Here is a 19352-nt window from a genome sequence, read left to right as displayed (position 1 = left end):
GTTAATTCGTGACTGAACGTGTCAAGGGGAACGGGGGGTTGAAAAAACTTGAAATAAAGCGTGGCATCATATGTGAACTCTTCCAAATTGAAATATATGTGTATCTAATTAAAATTTACAGATTAATTTTTAAGTTTTGCAAGTTAAGTATTAGTCATTTTGATGCGCTACATTGAACCTTTTTCAAAGTGAGAGATTTAGAATTAAAAACTTGTCTTGTTTTCAAAGTACTCGAAATTTAAAAAGTTTTATTCGTGCATCTTCAAAATTGAACAGTTTGCAATTGTAAAATTTTAAACCTAAGCTATTTAAAAAGAAACTTTCAAAATATAAATTTTAAAGATTTAATCATTTGTTATCCTGTATTTCCAAAATTAAAGAATTTGATATCAAAAATAATCCAAATAAAAAAAAATTATTTATACTTCTTTTTAATTCGTGAGTTTTAAATTGCATTCCTTTAAAATTGTAGAACTTTGAAATGTTAATCTTCGGAATCATCCAAATTTATGAATTTTTAAAATTGAAAACTTTTAAATTGTAACTTTGTAATTGTAATTTTTTTTAATTACGAAATTTTACAATTAAAAACGATACAAGGCTTGTATTTGAAAATAAAAAATTCTGTAATTTTGATGAATTAATTCGCTGTTTCTTCAAGTTAAAAGATTTGAAATTAAAAACACGACTCTTGGCTCTAAAAATCATGAAAAAATAATAAAGATTATTGATATGTTTTAAAAATGGAAGAGTTAACATTTTTTTAAATGTACACATTGTTTAGTCTTGAAGGTGTGAATTTGAAATTCAAATTTCCTGTAAAAAATGTTTGAACACTGACTTGTAAATGCAACCGGGCTTGTTACTTGTAACTTGTAACTTGTGACCATCTCAGATTACTCTAACCTAGTTAGAATTGCGTAAGATGTGGGATGTAGGAATCAACCGTTGTACACAGCGTAATACAATGGCATCGTGTAGAGTTTAGTTCCCTAGTGAGTCTGGATGTAACCTTTCGTGAGTCACGATTAGAGTACATATTTCATTCGTCGCCAAAGAAAAAGAGAAAGAGAAAGAAAAAAGTCATTCATCTAGGGTGAGAGAAAATCTGAACTACTCTTACAATCGGTAGTACACGATAGGGGTACTCGAGACTACACAAATATCTTACACGATGCCAATATCACTGCACTTAGTCGCACTTGCACGTCGAAGAAAATTAATGTATGTTCTTTGCGAGAAAGTCTTCCGGTTCGTTTAAGAGTGCATCGCTGTTTTCACGTGAGAATCAATTCATCATACCATAAAGACTTCAGGGAAATCGAATCTCAGAATGGAATATTAAATGACTCAAGTTACGTACGCCTGCTAAATATTTTTACATTTCCATCATAATGAGAAAGTATTAGTTTTGTATGAGAAGTGTCTATTGCAGATATCATTCAATATTGATGCTTCGAGATCACAAATTTGTTACTTAAAAAAGCAAATGATGCAATAAAATGTTTAATAACAAAATTATTCACCCAGAAAAGGTCTACAAAAATGTATCGGTATTAAAAGTTTCCACCAATCATCAGCAAATTATTTAAACTTTTTTAAGATTCTAACACATTACTTTTCAAAAGAGTTACAATTTCTATTTCCATAATTTTTTTGTTTGGCCAGTCCTAATGTAAAAGGTACACGCACATTGATCAAATAGGTAACAGTTTTAATTACAAAGGAGAAAACTTCGATAAGGAGAAACCGTGCAAAGAGGATGTATAAGATGTGGAAAAGTTTGATATTGATGCGCCTTTAACTTTAAAATGGAGGGTAAAGAATACGGTATTATTTCAAGGAAAACTTCATTATTGTGTGTAGAGGGGATTTCCTTCTAGTAAAGTTGAGCACATGGTATATGTTTTCCAATTTTATAGAAACCAGGACTTTTTTCACTTGGCTAAAATTAGTTACCAAACTTTGTTGGAGGCAAGTAATTTATTTTTGCAACAATGTAGTTTGCTAATAAAAAGAATGTTTTCCAGATTCAGAGACATGTACTTTCGGTAAACGCACATGGTCGTTATCTGTGATCGAGGTTCAATTACTGTAATTCCACCAAAGACTCTTGCAACAGAGTTCACTAAACGGGAAGGAATACATTAATCTTCAAAGGAAGATATACTCTATCATGAAAGACGCAATCAGTTTAGTTGAATATTGTACACAAACAAATCTAAAGTCGTCAACAATCCAAAGTCGTCTGATGTCCTAAATACATCATTAAGTCATGAGGCGTTATTCAGACAACAATGTGACTGATACGGACACCCCAAGGACGTCTTTGGGACATCCTCAGGACGACAATGTCCTTTTACTCTCTGTGATCTATCATTTAGTGAATTTTCACTATTTTAGGTGTAAAGAAACGCCGCGATTATTTCATTAGGTTGAGCTGACGGTCTGCGGCCTCGAGCAAGGTCGATTATACTACGCTTTGTAATCTCCGAGTGAATCGCCCGACTGACTTTACGGAAGTGTCATTAACTCTTACACACTTGAATAACTTTTGCCCTTTGTGGTGTTGAATCTACAAGGCGTACATGTATTGGTATGCGTGACCTGCATGCGTATTATACAATTGTAGATCGTAGTTGGATCCGTCATCATCCTTCCTCACGATCGATATTATCAGCCAGCGACAGTATTATCATTTTGAACGATCGCTCTTGCTAACTCGTATGGAAAATCTTTGAGTATAAAACTCGTGGGAAAGTTTCTTAGGATGCACAACTTTCACGTTCGATCAGAACCTTTCAAAGTTAGACTTTATTTCAATGATTCAATTGTCAGGAGTCAGAGTTAAGACTGCTTATGTTTTGCTTCTTTAATTGTTTCTGAAGCTCTAGTTGGAAACAATGGATATAGCTGAAAATGATATCTGGTTAAAAGTTATTATTATTATTATTATTATTATTATTATTATTATCATTACTTATATTTACTGATATGGATCTTTTTTAACAGGTCTCTTAGTGGTCTCCGTCGCAAAGGAGGCGGCGTCAAACGTAGCGGAAAAGCCGCTAACTTCGACCGCTGAGGATGTTGTTCTTCTCGAGATAGACGTGAAAGAGCCTAGCAAAAGGTCGCCGTTGACAGCTAGTAGTGTTTATGGTGCATCCCCGAATCAATACATTATTAGGCATGGTGATGACGCTCAAGAGGTAAAAATCGATGATATATTAATTATAAATTTAATATTTCTAGTAAAAAAAAAGTTCCGTTAGATTCCTGTTAGAATTCTGGATAAAGCCTGACTAAATTGCCATATTTTCTTTAAATTTCTTGCAAGTTGAAATAAGGATAAAGAAACTGGGAAGGTTTTATTGCATCTTTTTTTTAATTTTTACATGTCCCCAAAAAAGTTATGTTGTAATATGACAAAAAATAAAGAACTGTTTCCGTATTCAGAAAAATAAAATGAAATTTTTCTAGTATTCTTGTCCCAGAAAATGTCTTCATCAGCAGAAAGTAGCAATATTTTGTATTGGCAGTACTCGTTTGTGTGAATTTTTCCAGTCCTTTATTGAAGAAAATATTTTTCCGCTGCAGGACTGTTTTTGATTTTTTTGGACATGAATTTCGACTTGTCACCATTGCAAAGAGAATTAAGAGACACATATGAAGTAGTTAGATTCGGAATAAAAGACTGGAACATTTTTCCAAAAAATAACTGTTGTTACAAAGTAGTGCTAGTTCATGTTGGTGAAGAACTTTTCTGGGGAAAAATTACCAGTAAATTCACATTAATATATTTTTTTTGGGTACAATTCTAAAATCATTTTCAAAAATATTTTCCAAAAATATTTTTAAGAAATAGTACTTACAAGTTTTTATAAAATTTATGTACCAAAAAGTCTCTGTTGAGACAGGACAAATGTTGAGCTTCTTTGCTATTCTAGTTCTATTATGGCAGTACTTCTTTGTTACATAAATACTACGAAATTTTTGTTTGACACTGGATACTATTTTGTACTTGTAAGAATATATTAAATAAAAGCTGTACATCGATAATAGGGTGGTCCAAATTTATACTACTGTATTTTCTTTTCATTTTAGGAAACCGGAAAATCTGAGTCTTTGAAAAAATAGAAAAAAAGACTTTCTTTTATTAACTTTATGAAAATCAACTTAGGGATGTTCCCGATGTAATTTCCACCCAATATATTTAAATTTTTAATCACCCAACCACTTTGTATAATAACTGGATTAAAAATGTTTGTTAGAGATATTTTGCAATTTTTTAAATAATTTAAATTTGTATAATGAAAATATTGAAAATTTAACGTTTTCTGAATTTATTGACTCAGTTAATGAATTTCAAGGATAATATTTTTCTAAAAGACAGCGTGAAATGATATAAACAATTATTATTATATTCTCTTTTTCATATCAAAAATAAATAAAATTCATGTTTTGCCAATTCTCTTACACTATGTCAATTGTTAATCAGTATTTTGTTATCTAGACAACATAAAGAAAGTAAAACTATCCATAAAGTAACAGAACAACTTACATAAAATGATTATGGTTTATCCACGAGTATTAGTATTCACGTTTCCTATTGGAACGCATAAGTGAATGATTATTAATTATTGAAATAATTACAATCTCTCACAAAAAGATCACTCTCAACATTTATTAAATTTGCAATTATTTCCCAGAAGCAAGGACTTTTAATGATTCACCGGGGCAATTCATTGTTTAAACAAATACAAGTTATTCAAATATTAGCTTTATCATTTATCCTAAAAAAATAATAGCTTTTTACGACCTCCAGGAGAAAAAAGAGTTTAAAGGGATAATGATGAGTCCAATTTAAAAGTAGTTGGGTGAAGCTTATTCTTTGAATAATCATTCAGAAGTGATTGAAGTTTAATTTATAAAAAATTAATGACACGTACTTTTTTACATTTTTTTGACAACTGAGTTTTACCCATTTAAAACCCCATGTTAATTTAAAATCCCGTTAATATTGATGAAAGTACTGGTAATGCTGACCGATATAAAAAAATTGAATTCCCTTTTCTGAAAAATTAATAAATTAGGGGAGATCCATCAACAAAAATTAAGAAAATCATATAACGACAGGAATAAATTTAGACTACCCTAGAGTTCATCTTGCTGTCGTATTTGGGTCTCTCATTTTGATTCTTATTTTTTGGACTTATAGTTGAAAAAAATATGACACTTATTCTTCCGGAAAACGAAGTAAGTGGGGTGGGGGGAAGTGATCACCAACAATCGAAAGTCGATGTTTGGACTATTCTAATTTGTACATGTTGTCTGACTGTACGTTTCCTTTTCTGCTAATAAAATGCATGAAGGTTCAAATTAAGAACGAAGGCGCTGAAGAGAAACTTAATAAAGATCAAAATAATAAAAAATTGGAATCGAAATATTTATTCCGTCAGCTTCTTTTTAAACACATTTTTAACGTTCGCTCCCATTTAAAGAGTTATGAGTAGAAGAAGTCATAAATAGTCGGACAAACCATTCGAATCTTTTGTAGGTCGCGGAACTATTTTTTATTGATACTCTTCTAGGAAATCACTATTCGGACATTTCATGACAAGTAAGAGTAATGGCTGGTGTTTTTCTAGAAGTGATTAAAAGATTTTATTTTCCATTTATAGCAATCGAAAATAAGACGTTTCACTTAAACATAAAAAGACAAGCTATTATTATTAGGGTACATCTATATCCGACGGTTGAGATAAAACTCTCTTCTTGTGTAAGTACCGCAATTAATTTAACTTGAGATATTGGATGACAGTCAAGCATTTATGTATTCGACGCAAGCCTTTTTTTTCCTTGTTAGATTTACATAGAAAACGGGCACCTGTGCTTTGCAGGAGTTGCAATCTTATATACGGACGTATAATTTCTTCCATAGCGACGTTTGCATAGCATCCGATATTCGTGAGGGAATTAGGATTATGAAACAAGCAGTGACGAGTGGTGTAAGCGTGGTAGTAGTAAACTTAGAGAGAACGTTCCTTTCTTTTCTGGGTATTATTGCACTACTTTCTGCATATTTCAGAGTCTCAGTACAACTGTTTTATTGGTTATAAAAAATGCATAATTCTTTTCACTGAGCCACCTCAGTTATTCAATAGTAATTTTTTTTTATTTAAATTAAATTTAAAATTCCTGTTAATTTTTTATCTCTGATCCACTTAATATTTCAGAACTTGTGAAATAATATGGCTAACACTAACTTAGATAATTTTATCACGCAAAAGAAACTTTCTATTTTCCCAGTTTTTGTCAATAGCAGTACTAGTTCGTGTTTTGGTTTTAAAATCCGGTTCAATATTAGGAATTTTCTTGCTGACAGAATTATGATCTGGTCTTTGGTAAATAAAAACGATAACATAAGTCTTGCCTACTCTCTTAAAATATTAATTACTATACTGGTTAGTGCATCAGTCTTTTTCTAACTAAGCGGTGAGAGGTGGTATATTTTTGTGAATATATTAAATTTTTTAAATTTGGTGTTGACGTAATTCAGGATAATCACTTTCACCACCGGAAAAATATTTCGGTTTTTTCGGGCTTGCAAAAAAATTTTCCAGTCATTCAAAGTAAAAAGTTCAAACTGTAACGCTCAATATATTTACATTTGACGTAAATGAAACTAAAATGCAAATTAAAGCAGCCTAAATTGAACTCCTCTGAATTTTTAACTATAAAAATTATATTGTCAGTTGTAAAATTATAAATTTAAAGAGATTTATCTTTCACAAATCAGTTCAGCTTTAAAGAAAGTAGTTGAATTTTCAAACAAAGCTACATATGAATTCTTAATGAAAAATGTTATAGTTGATATTTTAATCGACAAAGATTTTAATTAAAAATGAAAAACAGTTACATCGACGAAAAGAAAAACAAATTTTCTACAAAATGTTTGATTCCTAAATTGAAACAGATTAATTTTTAACCGAGTAGTTGAACTTTTTACCACGAAGGATGAACTTTCAACCAAAAACGTTACATTTTGACTAAAAATACGAATTTCCAACCAAATTCATACATTTTCAACAAGAAAAGATTAATTTTCAATTTAAAGTGTCAATTTTGAACCAAAAGTAGAATAATCACATTTTCAGTGAAGAAAAATAATTCTCCACAAAATAAAATTTAACAAGAAGATGATTTTTTTACAGAAAGACGAATTATTAACAAAATAGATAAATTTTTACACTAGTAAAAAAAGATTCTCCAAAGAAAAGAAAAAACTAAGAATTCTTAAAAAAGGGGAAAAGAGTTTATGGAGGACCCCTAAGCTATTAGTTTAATCTGCCTTCTAAATTTATCTTTAAATTACATCAATATTCTTAAATGAAAAAAAGATTCTCAAGAATTTAATTATATCAAATAGTTTAAAAATATTACTCATTGCTCTATTAACGGTTATACAAAATTGCATTTATATTTTGCACTTAAAAATAAGAAGGGGTCAGCTTCAGTGTCACATGAAATTTTGAAGGATCTTCAGGGATTACCGAAATGTGACAAATTGTCACCAAAGGGAGGGGTGATTCTAAAATCATTGAAAATAGCTCCAATTAATATATAATAAGTAGGTAAGAGGAAATTTCTCTTAGAGAATTTTAATTCTTTTGCGAGCTTCCTCAAGATCTAGGTTCTCTTCCTATCAGTACAAGGTAGTTGACGCAACAGTCGCGGTGGTCGCAGTCGGTCAACCGTGACCATTGGCCGCCTATCCATGGTACCAGTGCAGCGGCAGCGGCGACTAACTAGCCATGAACACGATATTTTTTGCACGCAATCCGCAAAGACAGACAGACGCAAGGGGGAAGGTTGGCAGGAAAATAGGAGGGGAAGGTCCGTTCAGGATCTAACGCGGTATCTGTCGCAACGGATCGTGGTACCATTACTTTCGACGCGCCTTTGGTATTTCCACGGTATCGGTATTCCGTTCCCCGGATTATATGTACATAGCTATATAGACCGTTCAGCCCAACACTTTTATGTCCGAGAGATTGTGAATTTTGCCTTCTCCGGAATTCTCAGTTCAGACGTTTCCCGGCGAACTTCCACCTCAATAAAATATTCGTGGCGAAAGTTTGGATTAGACGTACTTATTTCGATAAGGGGCTGTTCAATAACTACGTCACATTTTTAGGGAGGGGGTAATAGGTTTTGTGACGAGTTGTGACGTAGGAATGGTTGGGGAGGGAGGGGGCTTAACACATGATGTGACATTACATCCAGGCGGAAAAATTATACATAGTGAGAAATATTATATATAATTTCTTCCATTATGTGTAAACTATATATAGTTTTTCTTTTCGTCTGGGAACATGAAATATATCAATTTAATTAACGAGTGTTTCAAATGCTTGAAAAAATGAAAATTATTGCTCTTAGTTTACAAGTAGAGCATCTAAATCCAGACTTCACATTTTTCAGTCTATTCACCCCTTTTCCTGTTCTTTAAAGTATCTCTCTTAATTGTTGAAAGCTTATTCTTTTTAGTTGAAATTCTTAACTGGTATTGAAAGAATTTTACAGACAGTTTATCTATGACAAAGAGAGGTCAAGAATCGAATAAAAAGTGGAATCGTGACGTGTATTTAACTCAGTATTATCCATTCAGAAATTCTATCAACTCGTTGAGTAACTCTAATGAAAAAGCAAAGAAAAATATATAGTAGTAATCGATACACTTTTTATTTAGTGGCTGCACTCTACATTTTTAAGTAGAATAAGCCGTTTTTTCTGATTTCTTCTACAGAGTTCAGGTTCATGACTATAATTCGAAACAATCGAGATATGTATCAAAACATCTCAGATTATAAATCTGTTTTGACTCTTTGGTGATTTGTCTTGCCAAAACGCTTAGTCAGCAATGTAATTTTCTGCCAGATGCACTTCTCAAGATCTTGCAGGGCAAAATGCATTTGACATGTCATGCTTGCATTGCAGTATGCAGTTTTCTTTTTTAATATTTTAATTAACAGAAAGTATATATTTCGCGACAGTAACACTCGAATCAAGGTGGACAATCTATCGTTGTGATCAATAATTGGATCCCGGCGAAGGTGCCAAATTTATCAGCACATGCGATCTTTGTTGCGATAAGTTCGAGAGATCATTGCATATACTGGGGCAAACTCGCAAATTACATAACACTCGACTTTACTCGCGTTCTAATCGTTAATTCCCCGACACGAGAACCGGTAAAACCACACCCAATACTAAACATAGATCCGCCCGTACGTCTTAAGCCGTCTATATTAACACAGTTTCGATTTTGTGCTCACGGCCTTGCGTACCGTTACGGGTGACTCATTTAAGCGGATCAGCGAACCCTCAGCGATTTGCTAACTACTCGCAGAGATTTCTGAATACGTCACCGACGGGCTACATAATCTGTACATCATGGACGATTTGTTCCGGCTTTCTTTGTCGTTTTAGTTTGCGTACCGGGCCTGTAGCTCACCGGACTGTGACGGAAGATAATTGAGCCTCAATAGTAGACAAGGCGAATTAGGTCTCCTTGGATGATAATTACGTAAAGTCAAGTTCACCGAGGTAGAAAGTCATAGGCCAGTTGTATGTAATCTGATACTTCAAGAAGTTCGACCGAAGGAAGCATTCTTTTTTACTTTTTTAGTTATCACTATCGTTTTATCTAATGCAAGATTTCAGTTGTAAAAATATTGCGGTTTTCCTTAGTATTTGCTTTGGTTACTTTATCTTTATCTCTTTGTCCCTCGTAATTAGACTACATACATATATAACTATTTCTTATGAGTCATACTGCTGGATGATAAATTGATACAGAAAGTTTTTATTTAATAAGATTGTAGCTTAAATAATATGTATAAAAATATTTTTTAATAATCTTCGTAATTACCGAATACTCTTCACTGTACATCAGTATAAATCCTCATTTATTGGATTCAGTGACCCATTTCTCTCTGATTCAAATTTAGAGAGCATGTTCTTTACAAACAACTTAAACGCTGCTGATGCTTAATAAGACCTTCCTAGTCTCGGTGAATGTTAACTACTTGACGGGCATGATTTACTTTCAAGCTCTTACGCTCCAGTGCAGCGCTAGTTGCTTTTTGCTTGAATTAGGATGATGTATCGAGGAGGTATGATATTTCTAAATTACGCAACATAGAAAGTGCACTGCAGTTCCGACATTTATCAATAATTTAACAAGGAAAGATTACGGTCAATGACCATGCTTTACAACGAAACTGTATCGATTAGTTTAATCTGCACAACTTATTATTACTTTCAGGTTTACATTTTTCAGTACAATAACTAATTTTTTTTTAGTTGTCGCCAGAATACCTGTCCCTTGTGCAGCAGCAATATCAACAAACCCAAACTCAACAATTTGCACCAAACAGTCAACCACCACCCAGGAGACCAGTATCACCATTAGCAAGACAGCAACAGCAACTTCAGACAGCTTATCAAAATCGACGTGTCCCAGCGATCGCAAATCCCAGACCACGAGCTCAACTCCATCCCCAAGCTTTAGCTCAAGCCGAACTTCAGGCTGAAATACAGGGCAGACAAGACGCTCTAGATCGTGCAGAAGTTCGTGCCAGGCTTCGAGCCAGTGCTACCGATGGTTCGGCTTATCAAGTTGCAGCTTATCCTGAACAAGCGAAATTGGGAACTTTTGAGCAAGAACTACTTCAGTTGGTTTCTGCAAACCAAGCACAGGAATTTAAATTAGCTGTACCTCAATCTAAGAGACTGTTAGCAAATCAAGCTCAGCAATATGCCCCTCCTCAGTACGCTCATCAGCAACAGCTCGTCAATTATCCAATTCAAGCTCAACCTCAGTACAGTAAGCCTATTACTGAGTCAGAATTACCGGAACAGTATCATATCGAAACAACAGCACCAAGGTACCCACAAGAACAGCTAACAGCCTATCAGCCAGCAGGAGAGCAACTTCAATATCATCAAGTTGTCCCAGTCCAGCAGACCGAGTATGAAAGACCTCAAATACCTGCTAGGCCTTACAGACCAGCAGCGCCTCAATATCAGTACACTAACCAGGCCGGTGCAGTTGAGCATACACCAGCCGCAATCGCACAAGCCCAAGCTAATGCAGAAGCCCAGGCCTTAGCCTTCCAAAAAATCGCTCAAGAGTCTCACAATAAACATCAAGCAAATGCATTTGAGCAAATTCGTATTGTAAAAGAGCGCTTCGAGGAACAGTCTGCTCTTGAGAAGATCAACCAGGGAGCTCAAGTAAGCGAAGCTGGCAGGACTCATATTGAGGAACAGGTACAGCCCAAAGACCCAGAAGCAGCTTACCAAGCCCAACTTAAGGCTCAAGCCACCGCTGAAGCTGCAGCCGCAAGAAGAGCACAGGAAGCTGCTGAGTTCAAGGCCCACTCTGACGCCATCCGCGAGGTTCAGGCTCAACAAGTAGAGCACGTGAAGCAACAAGAGCGAGCTCATCAAAATGCTCTTAATTTTGAACGTAACCAAATTCTCGCTCAAGAACATGCTCAGGCTGTCGCTAATGCTCAGGCTCAAGTTCTCTACAAGGCTCATCTAGCTCAACGTGCCAAGGCCAACAGCGAAATTCAAACGATTGCAAAGGCTCAGCAAGAGGCAAAGAAGAATGATCCCGATCACGTGTCCCCTATTCAGTACCTTCTACCCAGCAATGAACCACTTCCTTCCCTAAACAGCTACTTCACAAATGATCAGAGTCAAAAGTACCAAGCTGCCGGATCGTCTTATATTCCTCGATCTGCTCCCAAGTCAGAGGCACCAATGCCCGCTTCAGCGGAACAGTATATTCAACCAGCTATCAATCAACCTCGCCAGGCTCATAAGCACAAGATTCCTCAGACCTCCCAATCCTCAACATATGTTTCTCAATCTGGCCTTCTGAAGAAAGCACCTGTCAAGTCATTGACGATTGAAGAAATCATTGATCAAGATCAGCAACATGCCCCTCAATTCGTTAGAATTCCAAGCTCCAAAGTTCAGACTCTAACTCAGGAAGATTTAGCTACTCTCATCAATGCCGGATATACCGTCACGCCTGTTCCAGATGCTAGACCTACGCAACGGCCATATGCTCTTGAAAATACATCCTCGGGATACTATCTCAAGAAACAAAGGAATACTGCTGTCGCTAGGCCTGAATATGCAGCTTACGAAGACGTAATTCCTCGTCAAAGACCCGTTCGAAAAAACAGACCCATTTTGAGGCAAGAGGAAGTTGAAGGAGTTGCGAGCGAAAAAGTTACTTTTTTAGTACCCGTTGAACCTGTATATGGTAATAGACAAATTTCTCAAAGACGTTCTGCAACAGCGCAAGAATAAGCGTCTATGAATGTCAATGATTCTCATCGAATTTCAGTATGGCGTCATTTGTAAAATTTGTAATTCGACTCTTAACATTGAGGAGCATATTGTTTAGGTAAAAGTGAGTCTAGTGCAAATTGTAATGCAGCATAGACTCACTATCAAATAGCAAATGCAAAAAAATTAAGAAAGCAAACACGAGGTTTTTGTTCTACTCCTCAAATATCTTTTTTTTCGTTTTCTTTAAAGTCTTATCGCGTCTTGTGTGTTGTACGAGATAATTTATGGTAGGATCGATGATTAAAATCCATGTTCCTTGCTTATAGACTGAGAACAATGAACCTTTTTTGCTATAATTTTTAAATTTATAATTAGATGTTGAACGAACTTTGAAAATCTCACTTTCAACTTTCTGTATATGCGAGGAAATTCGGCTCAAATTGGGTAAACGATTGAAAGTTAGGAAATATGTTAATCAGTATTATTATTGAAATTATTACATTTCGACAGAGATAATATTATCAAAATTTAGGTCATACATGTATTATAATCAGAGTTTATTCGTATTAGATTTTAAGGTAAAATTCAGAGCTTGTTTAAATAATTTGAGTTACTTATTTTTACATTTTCGCCATTACGCTTCTATCACGAATGCGCATAAAATTCTAGATAATTACCAGGTTCATTTTCACGCACGCGTGGCTCTTGACACTACCATGAAGCACATGGGCCCTTATTTAATCTAGGATGCCTCACCTTCGTTATTGATATGAAAAAACGATTGTACGTTGCGTAATAATACACGCATAAGAAACTCGGCTGTGTTTGAGCAAAACAAAAAATATGTACTTTACCAATTTTGGGTCATGCCACTGTATTTTTATCAATTTAATTTAATTTTTCTAAATATTCTCAAAATCTGTATGAATTCAATTTGAATTTTACTAGTTGTTAATAGTACTTCTTTTGTCTTGTTCTTTCACGCCTATAATCAACTTATCACTTGACTTTATTCTAAAGGTCATTTTTCCACAAATCATTTTTTTTAATTATCACTTTTGTATTCATACAACTTTTTTTTAGCTTATTGATTAAGGCTATGGAAAATGACGTTTATGATGAGCATGCTGCTCATACTTTGCAATTTATCTAAGAGGTATGTGCGACGGTGCTGAGTTGGACTATTATTAATTTATATCGGTTTGTAAATATTAGACTTTTACTAATAAAGTTTATAAAAATAAACTGCTAAGACTTATTATAATTTCAGAAGATTTTCTTAAGTGAAGATAACTATATTTTAAACTTCTGATTTTGAAACTGATGACTTTGAAATCACTCCTGTAGTAATAAATATTATTTATCGTCAATTTCTTAAGCATGGTCTGAAAAATATTTTAAACATTCTCTGAAATGGATTTCTACATTTATAAAGTTTTGCGAAAATTTCTGTTTTAAAACTTTATTGACAATACGCTTTCAAATTTTCTTCATTTAAATGAAATAATGATTTATAAACACTTACCTATTTATGCTTTATATTTATTTAAATTTATAAATGAAATCTAATAGCATAGAAAACACATCAATATACTGACTATTATTCACATAAATCGTTTTTGCATATTTAAATTTCCAGACGTAAGGAGAAATTAATTTCCGCCAGCTATCAGTTTAAGTACATAATCAATTTTGGTATTTCATGTCTATTTTTGTTTAATTGTGATGTTGCAAGTACTGGCGAGAACTTGAATTATAAAAATTAAACAAAAAACGATATGAAATAAGAAAATTTATCAATACAAAATTTATATCCGCCATTTATCAGTTTAAGTACATAATCAATTTTTATTTCATGTAGATTTTTGTTTAATTTTGAGGTTGCATGTGCTCTCTACTGTACTTGCCTTTTGAAACCGTATTAGTTTATTCAAATTTTGGTTCGAATATTTTAATACCATTTCAATCGCCAGTTACGAGTCGAAAATTTTGTTATCGTAAAAGTTACACTCCCATTTTACGGGATAACATTTCCTGTCATGAATGTTTTATGTTCTGGATTGTTGAATAAATTACATTTTCACTATAGAGTGACATTGTTTTTTCAAGAGGAAAAGAGATATGTATATTTCGGAGAGTTTTACTAGAACATAGAATATTCAGTGAAGTTTATTATAGGCTATATTTAAAGACAGGTTGAATAAAAAATTGTTATTTATTTTATATACTGGAGCTTCAACATTTTCTTAAACAAATGGTTTGAAACCTTTGAAAAAATCTTCTTACTAGTCCAAAAGTAAAATGTCATTCATGATAAATAGAAAAAGTTCCACATTTTCCTCTCAAAAAATTAAAAATCTGTAAAAATCACGTTTATAACTAAGTTTATTTTAGATCTGTTAAAACCGTGGTTAATTCCACGTATGTTAACGTATTTTGAGGTGCTAGAAATGGAAATTATTGGTCAATTTTCAAGGTTACAAAGTGGTAGGATATTATATAACTTCCCCTTACGTTTTCCAGCTCGAAAAATTACCATTTTTAATTTTAAATAATTTATTAATATTTTTAATTTTTTAATAACAACAATTTATATAACATATTATAATTTCAATCCTAATTACACTAATTTTTAATTGTTACTATTCTCACATTTAAAAAAATCAATTTTTAAATATTAAAATTAATCAGCGATTACTGTTGATTAAAAATTTTTAATTTATTATTATTATTCAACATTAAAGAAATTTTTCATCGATTCACATATTGCAAATTGATAAAAAATTATTAAAAATTATTAATATAATTCAAGTCTATTAATATTTAACATTAACCCGCTTTAAAACATTCATATTCTGAATGAAAAAATGTAAGAAATTAAAAAAAATATTTTTGCGTATTTTCAGAAAAGTACAAAAGTTTTGTAAAAGAAATATAAAAGTGAGTATAAAGTAATTATTAATCCGCAAAAAAATCCGAAACGTTACAAAAAAAACAGTTATTCAAACAAATTAATTTTTTTTTTATTATTTAACAAAATCAGGAATGTTTCTTGGTCTCCCCTGACTGATATTTCACTTTTAGACTAGAAAGATCATTTTGCAAAAGGTTTCAAACAGTTTTCTCCAAAATTCAGAAAAGTCACCAAAGTAAACTATTATCATCATATTCCGAATAAAATGAACTTGAATTATACGACATTGAATTTTGCCACAGATATGGATTCAAAACTTTTTTCTAGATTTTTCTCGCAGATATATGTAAATGCGCATTTTCCGTTTAAAAATGTAGTTAAAGAATCATATTTTTTTATAGTTTGCAAGTGTTATAAACAAACTAATGTTGTAATAAAAAAAACCAACAAATAAGTAGATGCGCATTATTTAGTTTAAGCAATTTTGTAAACAATTACGTTATTTTTTATAGTTCTGCAATTGTTATGAACGAACTAAGCACCCAATCGGAAAACCATCAAGATTTTTGCATTTGTCTCTGAAATATATAGATCCAGATCTAGATATAGATCCAGATACTTATTAACAAATGCGATAATTGAAGACAAATGGTTAACAAAAATTTGCACCAAGATATGTAGGATATGAATCTATATATATATATATATATATATATAATCTCAAAAGTTTGAAATCCATATCTGTTGCAAACTGCAAAATATCATGAATTATAATAAAATACAAAGAAATATTGAAATCTAATATTACAATTTAATACAATACATAAAATTCCCAACTTATTTGTTGAGTATTTTCAGATCCAATTCTGAGATTATGTCGTATGTGTTACGTACCCGACGTTCCTTTTCTTTAAATTCGAATTCATGAGGTTTGTTAAACTGCAACCTTAATTTGGAAAAGAGAATGTCTGTGCTACTGTTTAAGAGATTTCCGATAACTTACTGAAAATAAAGCCTGAAAAAGTATTGTATTCAAATGAGCAAAGTTCAACACAACTCAGAGCTATTTTTGTATTAGTTCGAGAAAACATTTCTACACTTGATGTTTCGATGGGATGAGATTTCGACACTCGATTCAACTCTCGAGTCCTTCGAAATTGGGTCCAGTCTGGACCGCGCCCCACTTATTTAAAAGAACGCTGCGGACTCAGTAAACATCATGGTGATCTACTTTAGCAAATGGGTTGCGAAAGAACTAGTGCGCAAATTAACGCGAAGATAAATAAATCTCTTTTCTTCGACCCAAGATTTATCAAAACACGCACCAAGATGCTGATTATCTTTTTTTATTTGAATGTACAACTTTGAATTAATCAACAATTTAAACAAGTTTCTACATTCCTGGACGTTTCCCTGATATTTCCCTGACTAGCTAAAAAGTTAGTCATTAACTAGAAACTCTAATGTATCAGAAGACAGCGTACTTTAAAACTTAAGAAGATATATTTTTCCCGAAAAAGTTATTTTTTAATCAAGAAATATTAATCTTGAACTAGAAATTTCTTTTGGCCAAACAGTTGCATTTGCCACCACATACTTAACCTTTAAAGCATTAGATACAAATTTTTAACAAAATAGTTGAACCTTCAGCCAAATAGTTGAATTTTCAACATACAACGATGAATTTTGACCCAAATGGTGAAATTTTTAATAAAAAAAAATTAAGCTTCAGCCAAAAAATGTTAAATTTTTCAGAAAAATATTAATTCCTAACGAAAAACGTAATAGAAGATTTTAACAGAAAAAACAACCGAATTTATAACAAAATAGTTGAATTTTCTACCCACAAATATAAACTCTCAACAAAAATATAATATTTTATATTTTAACCCAAAAAAGATGATATTTCTACCACACGAAATGAAATTTAATAGACGATACATTTTCAACTGAAATGATGAATCTTCAACTGGAAAAACAAAAGCTTAAAATAAAAAAATAATTTCTCAACACGAAAAAAGCTTTTGTAGCAAAGTAATAATGTTAAACCTTCGACCAAGTAGTTTAATTTTCAAATTCAAAAATATTTGGTTTCAACGAATAATATAAAAGTCGGTATTTTAGCAAAAATAAATTTAACTTAAAATTAAAAGCATTTGAGTTCTACCAAAACAAATGCATCAAACAGTTTGATCTTCATATATAATATATATATTTAATATATAATATATAATTCAAAAAACATCATATGGTATATCGTAATATAGTTAAATTTTCACCCTTAACACATGAAGTATTACCAAAAAATGTAATAGTTAATATTTTAACGTAACATATGATATTTATACTGAAACAACTGCATGTTTATTCCAGAAAGTAGAACTTCAACAAAAATAGTTTAACTTTTAACCAAGAAAGATTTTAGTTGAGTTTTCAAAATTGAAATGTCAATATATAACAAAAACCTCATTTTCTATCAAAATAGTTGAATTTTTCATTAAAAAAGAACGAATTTTCAACCAAAGAGGATGCCTTTAAAAAAAATTGTTAAATCTTCAAACAAATAATAACATTTCGAATTGAAAACATAATCGTCAGGAGAAAGCAACTGAAAAGCAAAAAATGAAATAGAAATAAAAATAGAAAAATAAAGCAAAGTCATTACTGACAATAATTTTATATCAGGGTGGGCGTAAGCTTTATTTTCAAAATTCCCTAATTATTTCCTCATCAATTTTTCAATTCCCCTGATCATTATTATTTGAAAACCAAAATCTGAATCTTGTAATACTTGTAACGCGGAATCTTTTATGGAGTAAAATAAAAAAAATTAAAATTGGCATATTTCAAATTTTATGTCATTGACAGTTACTTAAAGTTCCTCTTATAGAAATGTCTTAAATTATAATGGTTTTTTTCTGATTTTTTCCCCCAAATTCCTGACTTTTTCCAGATTTATAGTTTTTATCTGGCCAACGGCTACCTTAACACACAGTAATTAATATTATTTTTATATAAATTAACAACCGATTTTTTGTAAATTGTAAATTATCAAAGTGGAAGCTATCAAAATTGTACACTTTATTTTCAAGCTGAAAAACTTGAATAATTTCAATGCGAAGTATTAAAAGCTGACAATTATTTAATTTCATTTTTAAAAAGTTTGAAAATTGTAAATCAGAGCGTTTAAGTTGAACAGTAATTTCAATACTATTATTTATTTAAAAGTGAAAAAATTGGATGACTTAAGATTAATCAATTTGGAACTCAAAGCGTTAAAATTAAAAAACCTATATTTGAAGGACATGAAATTTCATGATTGAACATGAAAAGCCTTTTATTTTGTACAATTTTTGACTTTAAGAGGTTCAGAGGGTTTTCATGCATTTTAACTAATTTTAGAAGACTGCAAGATATTCGGAAGATTTTCACAAGTTTTTAAGAAAAATTATAAATAAGTAGAGTTCATAATTATTTAAAAATACCTTTTTAGAATAATTTAAATATTTTCAATGCAATACAACTTATTTCATAAAATATGACAATAATAAAAAATAGCACACGTAGCGCGCGCAATAGTTGTCTTGTCGTCATTAAATGCAAAAGGAGTTAAAAATGAACAAAGTGGCGACGATTTGCTTAAAAATATAAAAAATTCGCTTTCCACAAAAACGTCAAATTATATTTTTACGACTTTTTAAAATTGTAAATTCTATAACGAAGACATTCTCTAGCTTATATGTAAGATAAAGCATTTTTATGGTTTTTTATCTTAAATGTAATCTGCAATTATGCAACATTCAATCGACATTTTTTATTTTTGCAATATTTTAAACATATTTTGCCAATACAAGGAAGGCACTCTGTGAGTTTTATATTGGTTTAACTTTTTTAGTGGCCGAGAAAATTTTTTTTTCCTGAAAATGTAATTTTTTAATTTGCTTCGTAAAAGATACAAGACACTACAAAAGAAGTAGCGATATTTTTCATAGAACTGTTCTAGTTTGAGCTTTTCTTTAAAATTTTGCTGTACTTTTCGTTGGATAAAAAAATTAATAATTAG

The 19352-nt window shown here is 31.8% G+C and overlaps 1 protein-coding gene across 1 annotated transcript in view; it reads left to right on the top strand.

The window, feature by feature from the left end:
* Nucleotides 1-13620, top strand: part of LOC117169085 (RNA polymerase II degradation factor 1-like) — a 33874-nt gene extending 20254 nt beyond the window's left edge. Inside the window, exons 2-3 of the mRNA XM_033355202.1 lie at nucleotides 3013-3209; nucleotides 10369-13620. Of these exons, the coding sequence (XP_033211093.1) occupies nucleotides 3013-3209; nucleotides 10369-12393 (2222 nt within the window). The 3' untranslated portion in view covers nucleotides 12394-13620. The remainder of the gene's footprint in view (nucleotides 1-3012; nucleotides 3210-10368) is intronic.
* The last annotated feature ends 5732 nt before the right edge of the window (nucleotides 13621-19352 follow it).

This window comes from Belonocnema kinseyi, chromosome 3, assembly GCF_010883055.1.
Source record: "Belonocnema kinseyi isolate 2016_QV_RU_SX_M_011 chromosome 3, B_treatae_v1, whole genome shotgun sequence".
Lineage (NCBI taxonomy): Eukaryota > Metazoa > Arthropoda > Insecta > Hymenoptera > Cynipidae > Belonocnema > Belonocnema kinseyi.
Note: the sequence above shows the minus strand (reverse complement) of the source record. Positions and strands in the feature narration are given on the sequence as shown.